The 13831-nt window shown below is 44.0% G+C and overlaps 1 protein-coding gene across 1 annotated transcript in view; it reads left to right on the top strand.

Annotated features, from left to right (window-relative positions):
• CSMD3 (CUB and Sushi multiple domains 3) overlaps window positions 1-13831 on the top strand; it is a 3551396-nt gene that overhangs the window by 3486028 nt on the left and 51537 nt on the right. Inside the window, 2 exon segments of the mRNA XM_029591914.1 lie at window positions 4785-4943; window positions 7086-7198. Coding sequence (XP_029447774.1) covers window positions 4785-4943; window positions 7086-7198 — 272 coding nt within the window.

The raw sequence follows: 13831 nt of genomic DNA, 5'->3' as shown, positions 1-13831 counted from the left end.
ACAAATCATTCAATAAAAACAAATGAAACAAATAGGATTTGTTTATTTCAGGGAACACTTTCAATTAATTTTCAATACCCCAGAAAGAAACTAATAAGCCCCTATACATTTTGTTTTTTTCAAATACATCTGAAACTAATGCACATGCCTATCTACTATATGTATTATTTGTGCTCTTAATTTTAAACATTTATGTGTGGAGATTTCACATGCCTATTTTATTTTAGCACTTAGCTTTTACAAGCACAAGTCCACAAATTTTAAAATGTGAGTATAAAGGGAAATACCAGTTTCACCAGTTCAGCCACCAGTTTACCCAGTCAATCTCTAGGTCATCAACATCCTCCTGATTCTTCAGCTTGAACTCCCCCAATTTCACCTACACCCTTCACCCAGTTAGTATTTGGCTAAAAAACCCTTTTATTTCTATTAGGGATGTGTATTAATTTTAATCAAATTTGCAAAAGGCAACAACTAAGGGGCAATTTGTTTCATTTGTTGAGGCCCTGAAAGGAATTGAAGGGCCCCCCAAATTAAATTAATCTTATTCATTTAATAGGGTTCAAACTTCTGATTGGGCCTATGACTAGACCAAAAGCCAGGGTCTCACCTAAGCAAAAGCCACGGCCTTGCCTAGGCCAAAGCAGGGTCCATCTCCTAGGTCTGAGTGTGATGCTGGTCTAGACCCAGGCCAATTTCCCTGATCCTTCGGGTATCCATAGCTGTAGCCAGGAGGAGTCCTGACACCTAGGGCTTGTCCCAGGCCCAGGCTCGATGCGAGACTGAACCTGAGCTGAGTCATGAATTATGGGCCTCGGCCTAGGCCAGAGCCTGAACCGATGCCTGGGCCCTGGCCCGGACTCAGTCATGATGCCGGGGCTTGGCCAGGAAACCAAATCCCAATGCCTTTGGTCTCAGACTAGGGTCAGGCTCAGGCTTCAAACCCAGGTCTCAGAACTTCATTGGCTGTGTCTTCTCTATTCTTCTGTGTTATTGAACTCATGCCATCCCTGGGGTTGCACTGGAGTTAATTAACTCTGCTGCATCCTCCCCAGCAGAGGGTGCCATTTTGATGTATAGCAGTTCAGTTAGCTGCCGTACATCAAAATGGTGTCATCCACTGGACAGGATGCACTTGCATTAATTAACCCCAGCATGACCCCAGCAGTTGACATCAGTTTAAGAACAGATATGAAGAAAGAAGATGCATCCATCAAACTTGGAGGCCTGGGTTCAGGGTCTGGGCCTGACCCTGGCCAAGGCCCAGGCATTGGGACATAGCCTCTCAGTGTCAGGTCTGGGTATTGGCTCTAGCCTAGGCCCAAGCTCAGGTTCTGGTTCCTGGTCTCTGAGTCAGGCCTTGGCATCAGGCCTGAGTCTGGGTTGAGGCCCTAGTGTTGTGGCCCAACGTCTGGGCCTGTGCCCTGGCCTAGGCTGAGACCCAGTCATTGGGCATGGTTCCTGGATCTGACTTAGGTCAAGGCCCTGACATCAGAACCCAGCCTATGGACTAGGCCTTGGTCTAGGTTGAGGCCCAGGCTTTTGGACCTGGCCTCTGGGCCATGCCATGGCATCAGGCCTTGGCTTTGGCTGAGACCCAGGCATCAGGACCTGGCCTCCGTACTAGGCTCTGCGTCCCAGGCATTGTTACCCAGTCTCTAACCCTTGGCCTTGAATGGAGCATGGGCCAATGTCATGGTGGCTTACCATTGCCTCTGCTTATGCAATCCTGAGGCCTAGGTCTTGCCAGAAGATCCCCACCATTCCTAGTAAGTGGGGGCCAGAAGGATCCTGGCACCAGCATTTTTCCAGATGAGAGAGATGGGTGGTAGAGTCAAGATGTCTTGAGAAACCCTGTTTCCTTATTTTTGTTGGTCTTTTTTAATGGTTGGTTCTTTTTAACAACAAATCGAAATTCATGGGGAAAAAAATGTCCCAGAAAAGAACTGAAAAATTATACTAATTTTTTACCCCTGCACATCTCTAATTCTTTTTTTGTGTGTATATTTTTAAAATAGGTAAGGAAAATACACATGTTCAAGAACTGAAACATTAACTTTCAGTACATTGCATGTTTTGTGCATATGGGGTAGAGATTTGTGTATTTTATAATATGGACATTTATTATAGCAGAACTATATGTTACCACGTATGCAGGTATATGCTGTTGCATTGAGTTGTTTAAAGTTATCCTCTTAATGTCCATAAAATCCAGTCAGTAAAATATTCCATCATCTCCGAAAAAAAAATTCTGATCTTCTGAGACATTTGAAATGTGCTATGTAGCCTTTTGTGAGAAACGTTTGGAGACCCCTATCTTATAACTTACAAGAAGAATATTTGTTTGATATATCTGTTACAATTCCTTCAGGTGGTCAGGTTCAAGATGTAGAGAACAAAGTTTAGGTGGACTAGATTAAAATGTCCAATATTGCATCTTCTGAAAGAAGCCAGAAATTCTTCCCACGCATCAATAATTTTAGGTGATAAAAAATTTGGAACTTTTTAGATAAGTATGGAGCAACTAAGATTAAGTGGATTTTGTTGGGTCTTACCTTCTTGATCACCCCAAGCATTAGAGGCAATTTGCTATGCAAATTGATTGGCAGAATCCATTCATATTTTAAAGTGGTTTATTTGGAATATTGAGTAGTTTAATTCATTTTAAGGTTAACCCCAACCTAATACAGAAAATAGATTATTATGAATTTGCAATGCATTTAAGTTCTTATGCTATGTTAAAGACTATAACATGAATAGTTTTTTTTTTTCTAACTACTCCAAGTAAGAATTTTCCTCTTAAAAAACACTATAAACAGTATCTAAATATTCTAAAAAAAATCACAATATTCAGCTGTTGTTTGCCAACTATGAGCCCAAACTTCCAGGGGTAATAGAGTAGTAGTATGTTGACAGTATTTTTACCATTTCCACCTTAAGGAGTTCTCTTGTTGACTGTGATAATTACCATTTCTGAGTTGCCATGCTGATTTGATAGCATCACATAAGGACAGATCAGCAAATTCTGCATTTGCTTAAATTCTTGAAAGGATCATTGCATAACAGATGTTAATAACATATTCACATAATTCTTTTTAGCAATAGAAAAATGGATTAAATTGTGTACTTAGAATAGTACAGTTCATCTGACACTCATTCAGAACTTCATTGTAAATAGAGGACTGATGATTGTTTTGGTGATGCAAGCTTCTTGCACTAATGTATGAAAGAGGCAATTTTCCATAAGCCAACTGTTGCACTCGGGGGTGGACCCCTGTCCTGTGGCAGTACAGGGACTGTCCATAGGGGGCGGAGCATGGAAGGAGACAGAGGTGGTGTAGAGCTTCACCACTGGAAGCCCGAGGTCCCCGCAGGAGGAGCCCATAGGGACCTGGGCCGCTTGGAATTAGGTGGGCTTCGCAGGGTCTCCTGGGAAAGTATAGGTCCGGCGTGCCCACAGATACTAGTGGATCGCTATAGGATTTGAGGCTGGAAACAGGTTGGAGGAAAGCGAACCAATATAGAGATGGTGAGGACAAAGCTAGGGACAGAGCCAGAATCAAGCAAGGTGAGGCGAGCAAGGTCAAAGTCCAGGAATCAGTCTGAGGCGTGGTCAACGAAGCAAGGGTCAAGATCCAGAGGTCAGGCAAGGTCGAAGAGCAGGCAGAGGTCTTGGGCAAGCGGCAGGCAGGTCTGGAACAAGCTGAGGTCTATGGAAGGCGGCAGGCAGGCAGGCAGGTCAGGAACAAGCTGAGGTCTTTACCAGTAAGTCAGTCCAGGGTAAGACCAGGGAGACGAACAAAAACACTGGAAGAAGCAGGGCAAGGAAGCAGCTACAAGCAGGAACGGAACTGGAATAGAAGGATCCTGGAACGAGACTTGGAACAAGCAGGCAGGAACACAAGCAAGGGCAAGCTCAGGAACAAGCCGACCTGATTGCCAAGGCAAGGAAGTGAGGCCAGGAACTTCCTTTTAACAAGAGTTCAAACAGGGTGCGCCGCAGAACTAGGCCCTGCCCTGGAACCTACATCAGGGTGGCTGGTCCGCGTGCGCGCATAGGGGCATGACTAGCTGCTGAGATGCCGAGGCCCGGTGTGAGGCCTGGCATGCAACCAAAGCCCCAGCGACCACTGCCGCAGGCCGCCGGGGTCTAGCTGGACTTGCAAGGGCCACAAGGGAGATAGGACCGGGACCCGCTATGTGACCCCGAAGGTGAGTGGGGACTACCGCGGGGATGACCGCGGGTGGGGCGCGTAACACCAGCTAGGATCAAACTTTCTAATTTGTAGTTAGATTCTCTGTGAGCATTAGATACAAAGTACCTGTGTTAAAAAAGGATACCTTTGTTTTGTACCTGCTATATTTGTGAGCCTAGAACACACTAGAAAATACCCACATACATCTGAAAATTAAAATATACACTCAAACTTCCCTTTTCCCATCCAAGCATCCCTTCTGGAATGCCTGTTGTTAGTTTTTTTTTAGTGTCTCAAGGGGCTAAATAAAGGTGCATTGTGAAATAATGTGGTTATTGTATCTCAGGGATCCAGATATTTTACTATGTGTTTAGGCACCTAGGTTTCTTTGTAAATTGACCTCCACAACTTCTTGAAATAACTTAATATATGCTATATCTCCTATCAACACTGGGTATATTCTAACATTTCTTTATAAATGAGTATGCTACAGCCAATGGAGATGGAATGCTATTTGAGCAGGATGCCCAAACAAACAGTATATATATATACTGTAAATGCATTCATATATTTTTAATTCCTCTGCAGTTCCTGATGATGTGTTTGCTCAGAACTATATATGGAAAGGCTCGTACAGCTATAAAGGAAAGATGCAGCCTATGACATTGACAGTCACCAGTTTCAATGCATCTACAGGCAGAGTAAATGCAACACTTGTAAACAGTCACATGGAATTACTGCTTTCAGGTATGGTATTCAATCAGTCATAGAATAAGATCTGCTTCAAATTCACCCCAAACTCTGCTTTTTATAACGCAAGATAAAAACTCCAGTTATAATACTGAGGGGAAACGAAATGGCCATCGGTCTTACAGAATAACAAGGAGTGAAAGTATATGCTGAATATATGCTTTACAAAATGTTTGAGGATTCTCACATATTCTGAGCCTTTTCTTTCCAAAGGACCGACTCCTTTACTTCTGCTTTTTGGATTACCATATTTACAAAAGGGGGAGGAGGGGTGAATTTTAAATCACTTAATTTATTTTTTAGTAATGAAGTCTACTTAAATGTGAAGAAATGAAGGTCATCCAACACATTTTAGGTGATACCCTTTTCATTGAGCTACTTTTAACACATTTGTTACTAAATGAACATTCTGCTCATTTATCATCAGTAACTTTTTGCAGCCTTTGATTTATGATTAAAAATGTGACACTCAACCATCTCAGTATTATTAGAAAATTACCATTACATATGAATCTCTGGTTTGCAGAAAGGACATTAATTAATCTGTTCAGCGGGATAAATGCCCAGCATAATATACTTGACAAAAGTTATCTGGCTACGTGTAGATTTTGAATATATCCAGTTACGTCTACAATTATCCTGGGGAATGGTTATGTTTTTAGCTTATGCTTTCAGCATTCCTATTGAGACCTACTCTGCCACGTTAGTGTGCGCTAACCCAAAAATGAATTTTTTTCAAAATTTCAGAAAAATTTCAATCATTTTTTGGTTCTCCCGAACCATTCCGAATTAGGCAATTTCATTGAAATTGCCTAATTTGGGAAAAACTATTGCACATCCCTAGACAGGATTTCAATATCTTGAGATTTATTCCACATTAATTCAGGGGTTTTCCCTGTTTATAACCAACTCCATTCACCTGTCTAGTTTAATCATACTGACAATTATTTGCCACAGATATGCGCTACCTTCCAAATCTAAGATGTATAGTCCCTTGATCTGACTATTGTGAAATGATTGAAATTCCCCCACCTTCACAAAATCCTCAAGCCCCAAAAGCCCAAGGAGCAGAAATCAAGTTCAGGATTTTAACAGGAATGTGCAAGGAAAAAAATGTGTTTTCATTTGTTTTTGGGAGGCATTTTTCCCATGATTTTCAGTTCATCGATTGTTTGATTTGTTTCATTCATGTGAAAAGAATGAATCAAGCAATTAAAAAAAAACAAACTTCAAAATGGCCAAAAAATGAAAATGAGCCCTGCCTCCCACCCTCCAGAAAAATGCCGGGGCCAGGATCACCCCTGGACACCCACTTACCTGATTCGGTGGGGATCCACTGGCTCGGAATTGGCTGAAACCTCAGACTTACATAGGCCTAAGCCTCGATAGATTGCCACAGCCTCGGCATATGCAAGGCAGAAGCTTCAGCCAATTCCTAGGCCCAAAGTCTCAGACTAGCATAGGACAAGGCTTTAGCCTAGACCTAGGCCCAATGCCTGGCCTTGGCCTAGGCCAGTGCTCGGACCCAGGCCCAATACTGTGGCCCAGCTCGAAAGCTGGGTCAGACAACAAGACCTTAGCCTAGGCCAGGGTTCGGGCCCAGGAGGCCAGGACCTGATGCTGGCGCCATGGCATGTACCCTGACCCAAAGCCGTAACCCAGTCTGGAGTCAGGGTCCCACCGCTGGGGTCTCAGCCTAGGCCATGGCCCAGGACCAGGCCTGACACTGTGACCTGATCTGGAGCTCTTCTTCATGCATTCTCTTCTTTCTTCCTTCCGAAGCACAATGATGCCATCCTCTGGGGTTGCACCGGAGTTAAATATGCCAGAGCCCGATGCCAGCACCTCAGCCTAGGCCCAAAGCTGGGGCCTTACCTAAGGCCCTCTGCTTTGGGCCTAGACCTAGCCCCGATGGATTTGTTTAAAATGAAACAAAGAAATAAGGTTCGTTTCATTCGGGGGGGCCTGAATCGATTTCAAAATAGCCTTATTTGTCATGTTTTTCACTTTTGCTTTAAATGAATGCACAACCCTAGAATTAAACTCAAATTTCCTGCATGGTATAAATGGGATGCTAACATTCAATATATACTGCTTATGGTTGCAAAAAACCAAAGCATACCTTTATCTTTTCCACAGGGGTTTATAAAAGCCACGAAGTGCGTCTAATGCTTCATATATATCTAATTAAATTTCCAGCTCACATTTCTGTGAGCAAGATGAAAGAAGAGGAATGGGCAATGGATGGTTTTGTAAGTATAATATTTTTATACATTAAAACTATAATTTTTTTCTATCTTACTTAAATTCAGAAATGCTTTGTAACAAATTAATATAAATCTTTGGAATAGACATTGTAGAGAAGATAAAATCCACTGAAAGTATTAAGTTTTATGAAGAGTTATCTTTCTGGGTCATTCATCAAAAATGTGTTAGGGACCTTACGTGATTTAAATGTAGTCTAACTCTCGTTGTATGCGTGACAAGTAGAGCAACGCAAGCTAGCATGTAAATTTAACATTTAGTATGCATGTTGGAGACAATAATGTAAATTAAGGTGTCCTACTGCATTCTGCAATAGCTTAATACACACTAACGTGGGATTTAATGTCAGATATAACTACACCTCTTTTTTTGCAGTACAAGGGAAAAATGTTTTTATCGTGCGCCTGTGGCCATTATTGCTGCTTGCAGCTATTTTCGTGGCTATTATCACACACGTTAAAAAGAAGAATTCTATCAGACACACCTACCAGGTCCTCCTGGATCAATAAAAACACCTGCACATATCTGGCCTGTCTTCCTAAACTCATAATGTTTGTGACACATTTTCTTGTTGGGGGATACCTGATGCTTCAGGAGGCTGGCCACAGACAATAAGAAGAAGAACCTTAACAACTACAAGAACAGGCAAGGAAAGTTCCAACCCCTCCTAGGGAAGACCCTGCTCCTGAGCCCTAGCCACTGACCCTGAGGGGTAAGGTCAGGGCCCACGGCAGCATCTGCCACGCAAACAGGCATTCAATTACTACCAATCCACCAACAGTGGGGGCAATCCTAATATCAATCACATCAAATAACCCACACTAAGACAATTTTTCTATTTTTATAATTTTTTTAAATGTTTTTATATGTAATTAACTAGATTCATCACACTTATGTATCCTACTGAAATATTTAAAAAAACTTTAAAAAAATGTTTAAAAGGTGTAAAGTGATGCTTCATATAACTTCAGGGGCACTATCCAGTGTACCTTACTTAATTTTTTATTTAATCATCAGCACCACCATCCACCTTATAGTCCTTTAATTATTTTTTCAAAAAAACTTCTTTTTTATTTGTTTTGATTTGTTTTGTTGTTTTTATATGTTCAAAAAACCTGGTGGTGCTGATGATTAAATAAAAAATTAAGCAAGGTACACTGGATAGTGCCCCTGAAGTTATATGAAGCATCACTTTACACCTTTTAAACATTTTTTCAAAGATTTTTTAAATATTTCAGTAGGATACATAAGTGTGATGAATCCAGTTAATTACATATAAAAAAATTTAAAAAAATTATGAAAATAGAAAAATGTTCTTAGTGTGGGTTATTTGATGTGATTGACACAAACAGGCATGACAGAAGAGGTTCAGGGAGTGCCTCATTGCTGAGCATTTCAGAGGATTATGTTGTTAGCAGATAAGAACATAAGAAATTGCCCTATTGGTTCAGACCAAGGGTCCATCAAGCCCAGCATCCTGTTTCCAACAGAGGCCAAACCAGGCCACAAGAATTTGGCACATACCCAAACAACAAGAAATCCCATGCTACTAATGCAATTAATAGCAGTGGCTATTCCCTAAGTCAACTTGATTAATAGCAGGTATTAATTAGGGATGTGAATCGTTTTAGGACGATTAAAATTATCGTCCGATAATTTTAATATCGTCTTAAACCGTTATGGAACACAATACAATAGAGATTCTAACGATTTATCGTTATAAATCGTTAGAATCGTGAGCCGGCACACTAAAACCCCCTAAAACCCACCCCCGACCCTTTAAATTAAATCCCCCACCCTCCCGAACCCCCCCCCCAATGACTTAAATAACCTGCGGGTCCAGCGGCGGTCCGGAATGGCAGCGGTCCGAAACGGGCTCCTGCTCCTGAATCTTGTTTTCTTCAGCCGGCGCCATTTTCCAAAATGGCGCCGAAAAATGGCGGCGGCCATAGACGAACACGATTGGACGGCAGGAGGTCCTTCCGGACCCCCGCTGGACTTTTGGCAAGTCTCGTGGGGGTCAGGAGGCCCCCCACAAGCTGGCCAAAAGTTCCTGGAGGTCCAGCGGGGGTCAGGGAGCGATTTCCCGCCGCAAATCGTTTTCGTACGGAAAATGGCGCCGGCAGGAGATCGACTGCAGGAGGTCGTTCAGCGAGGGTTCCGGCGCCCTTGCCTGGTCTAGTTAAGTTCTAGTCATATGATGCTGCTGTATGTCAAATTCAGGTTGGTGATAGTGTCTAACGACCTGAAGTCGACGAAGCAGTATGACTCGGTGATAGCCAAAGCTGGAAGAATGCTAGGCTGCATAGAGAGAGGAATATCTAGTAAAAAAAAAGGGAAGTGATAATCCCCTTGTACAAGTCCTTGGTGAGGCCTCACCTGGAGTACTGTGTTCAGTTCTGGAGACTGTATCTCAAAAGAGAGATTGACTGGATGGAGACGGTCCAAAGAAAGCGACCAAAATGGTGTGTGGTCTCCATTGAATGACTTATGAGGAGATGTTGAAGAACCTGAATATCTATACCCTGGAGGAGAGGAGGAAGGGTGATATGATATAGACCTTCAGATACTTGAAAGGTTTTAATGATCCATGGTAATCAACAAACCATTTCCATTGGAAAGAATTTAGTAGAGCTAGGGGTCATGATTTGAAACTCCAGGGAGGAAGACTTAAAACCAATGTCAGGAAATATTTCTTCACTGAGAGGGTGGTGGATGCCTGCAATGCCCTTCCAGAGGAAGTGGGAAGACTAAAACTGTAAAGGATTTCAAAGGGACATGGGATAAACACTGTGGATCCCTAAAGGCTAGAGGATGGAAATAAATAAAAAATCTTAACTGGCACAGAGTGGCAGTTACTACCTTGGGAAGCTTGCTGGGCAGACTACATGGACTATTTTGGTCTTTTTCTGCCGTCATTACTATGTTACTATATCCCTAGAAGATATGCAGAGAAGTTTTCTTTTTGCTATCTGTGGCTACCCTTAAAGCACATAGGCTGAGGACTCCTGGGGCAAACAGCTTGTGTAAATGTCAGTTTCCAAGGTGAGCCACTACCTTTCCGATGTTTTATGGTTGGAGGCCCTTGCTGATCCACATGACTACCATGAATTGTGGCCAAGCTGGAAGAGTTGATGTCCTATAGGCTGTATCTCATGTGCTGTTTGTCACTTTTACAGTTAGTGGTGTTCATGGCTGGCGTTAATTTCTGCCGGCGCCAGGGAAATGCACAGAAAAGTAGTACAAACTGCTTTTCTGTGCACCCTCAGACTTAATATCATGGCGATATTAAGTTGGAGGCCCCAAACGTAAAAAAAAAGTAAAAATTAAAAAAAAAAAAATTAAAAATTGGCCTGCGGTCCGTGGGTCGGAAGACGGATGCTCAATTATGCCGGCATCCATTTTCCGAACCCGTGGCCCCCAGCGGGTTTGAGAACCGACGCCGGCAAAATTAAGCATCAGCTGTCAAACCCGCTGACAGCCGCCGCTCCTGTCAAAAAGGAGGCGCTAGGGATGCGCTAGTGTCCCTAGTGCCACCTTTTACCGCAGGCCCTAATTTACATAGGCCACCCTCCTGAATCGCGCGCCCAGGAGAGTGGCCTGTGCACGCACCGGGAGAGCGGACGCTCGCCAGCTCTCCCACGTGTTTTTCTGAATCAGCCTGAAAGTTAGGAGGCCCGCAGTTGATTGGGAGCAGGCAGACCTCCACAGACTGGCTGCCTCCCCTGTACTGGCCTGGTATGTGGATCAATATAATACCAGTTTGCTTAGGCTGATTGGTCCCCTACAGAGTAAAGACATAGTTACTGCATCTCTAGGCAAACATTATTATACCTATTCTACCAGAATGTTTATGGAGATGAACACTAGCTAGCTAGTGTCCATCTCAACATACCCATATACTTAAAACATGGCTTTTCAAACAAGCCTTCCCAGACTCAGATTAAAAACAATTCTATCCGATATTCAATCTCCAAGCAACATCTTCCTTATTATAACCATCCTGGTATCCTACCCCTAAGCATTATAAACATCCAGAATTTTCTTTAGTTATGATTACTTCTTCATTAATTATGATTAATAGGGATGTGAATCGTTTTTTGACGATTTAAAATATCGTCCGATATATTTTAAATCGTCAAAAAATCGTTAGGGCCACGATACAATACCAATTCCCCCGATTTATCGTTAAAAAATTGTAAATCGGGGGAAGGGGGAGGGCAGGAAAACCGGCACACTAAAACCCCCTAAAACCCACCCCCGACCCTTTAAATTAAATCCCCCACCCTCCCGAACCCCCCCCCCAATGCTTTAAATTACCTGGGGATCCGGCGGTGGTCCAGAACGGCGGCGGTCCGGAACGGCCCCCTCAATAGAATCGTGTTGTCTTCAGCCGGCGCCATTTTTCAAAATGGCCGCCGCAAAATGGCGGCGGCCATAGACAAAAACGATTCGACGGAGGAGGTCGTTCTGGACCCCCGCTGGACTTTTGGCAAGTCTTGTGGGGGTCAGGAGGCCCCCCCAAGCTGGCCAAAAGTTTCCTGGGAGTCCAGCGGGGTTCCAGGAGCGATTTCTCGCCGCGAATCGTTTTCGTACGGAAAATGGCGCCGGCAGGAGATCAAGTGCAGGAGGTCGTTCAACGGTGGTCCGGAACCCCCGCTGAACGACCTCCTGCAGTCGATCTCCTGCCGGCGCCATTTTCCGTACAAAAACGATTCGCGGCGAGAAATCGCTCCCGGAACCCCGCTGAACTCCCAGGAAACTTTTGGCCAGCTTGGAGGGGCCTCCTGACCCCCACAAGACTTGCCAAAAGTCCAGCGGGGGTCCGGAACGACCTGCTCCGTCGAATCGTTTTTGTCTATGGCCGCCGCCATTTTGCGGCGGCCATTTTGAAAAATGGCGCCGGCTGAAGACAACACGATTCTATTGAGGGGGCCGTTCCGGACCGCCGCCGTTCTGGACCACCGCCGGATCCCCAGGTAATTTAAAGCATTTGGGGGGGGGGGTTCGGGAGGGTGGGGAATTTAATTTAAAGGGTCGGGGTGGGTTTTAGGGGAGTTTAGTGTGCCGGCTCACGATTTTAACAATTTTTCACGATAGTTTACACACCCAAACGGCAACAATACGATTCCCTCCCCCTCTCAGCCGAAATTGATCGTTAAGATGATCGAGGACACGATTCACATCTCTAATGATTAATTCTTTATTGTTAAAAACTACATATTTGTACTTAACAATTCATTGTAAATCACAAACTTCCATTATTGGAAATTCTACCATTCTACGGGTTTATACTCTATGTTAAAGTTACTATCTTTTCTTCTTCTTGCTCCTAGTTGTATAACTCCTTGTTTATTGTAACTGCATCTATATTATGTATAGTACATATTACTTCGTTCTCTGTTCCGGTTATCACCCCATTGTTTACTGTAAACCGGCTTGATGTGATATTATCACGAATGCCGGTATAGAAAAAATTAAAATAAATAAATAAATATACCCAAAATTTAGCTAAGAATATGCTCTCTAGAAAAAGCAACTTGAGCCAATACTAAAGCTCCATAGTAAGCAGCTTCCTGTTTAGCTCTTGTGTCTTACTGGGAGCATATAACCAGCTTTTGCTTGAATGCCATTGGCCATTTGGTCTGGCCTACCAGAAAAGTGCCTACTTGGAATGGCCAATGTTACTCTAGCATGCAAGTGTTAGGATGCCTGGCCGAGGAGGACAGCAACAGGTCCCTTCACCTGCGCCAGTTGGAGGCCCAGCTCAGCTCTCTCCATCGCCGCACCTTGCTGCCAACTCCACCCAAGGCCTGCTCTCGAGGCGCCCCAAATGCCACCGATTCCAGTACCTCATGGTTGCCCCTCTAGGTGTGCACATGCCGAGTCATGCAACTTAAAGAGCCAGCATCGGGAAAGTTTCCCGCGGCCCAGGCTGATGAAGTCAGGCTAGCTGGGTATTTAAACCCTGCCTTTCTGCTTCCACTTCACCTCAGCAATGGGTCTTGCTTTTCAGAGAGTGTGACTCGTCTGCATTCCTGATCCCACGATTCCTGACTCTACCTTGGCTTGTTCCTGATCCCTGGTGCTAGCGTTCCTGTTCCTTGTCTCCGGTTCCTAAATTGGATTGGTTTCTTGGTTCTGACTCCTTGCCTGGTATTTGACTCTTCTTGATCTCCGCCTGCCCTGATTCCTTGCCTGGTATTTCACTCTGTTTGATTTCCGCCTGCCCTGACTCCTTGTCCAGCCTTCCCTCTCCGCTGATTGCTGCCTGCCCCGGCCTCTGTTCTGTTCCTGGATCTTCTGTCAGCCACCGGTCTCTACCCCTGGATTCATCTGATGCTGCCTTGATCCTCATCTTCTGGTTCCACGCTTGGGAAGACCCATGTCTATGTCCTGCCGGCCCGGTACCCAAGAGCTCAACCTGCGGGGAACAATGGTTGGTATAAGTGAAGGTCCAGTTGGGTATTCTCTCCCAGAACTGCCACCTGACAATGAGGACCTCCAGGGGCAACCCCCTGGAGGTAGTGACAACTTTGTCTCAGCTTAAGGATCCACTTTTCCAAGAGAAAGTTCATGTGGATCCCAAACATTTGAATTAGTCATCTCGTATGAGAAAA

Source organism: Rhinatrema bivittatum, chromosome 2 (assembly GCF_901001135.1).
Source record: "Rhinatrema bivittatum chromosome 2, aRhiBiv1.1, whole genome shotgun sequence".
In the NCBI taxonomy this organism is placed as follows: Eukaryota; Metazoa; Chordata; class Amphibia; order Gymnophiona; family Rhinatrematidae; genus Rhinatrema; species Rhinatrema bivittatum.
The sequence above is the reverse complement of the archived record's forward strand: the minus strand, read 5'-3'. Positions and strand labels throughout refer to the sequence as shown.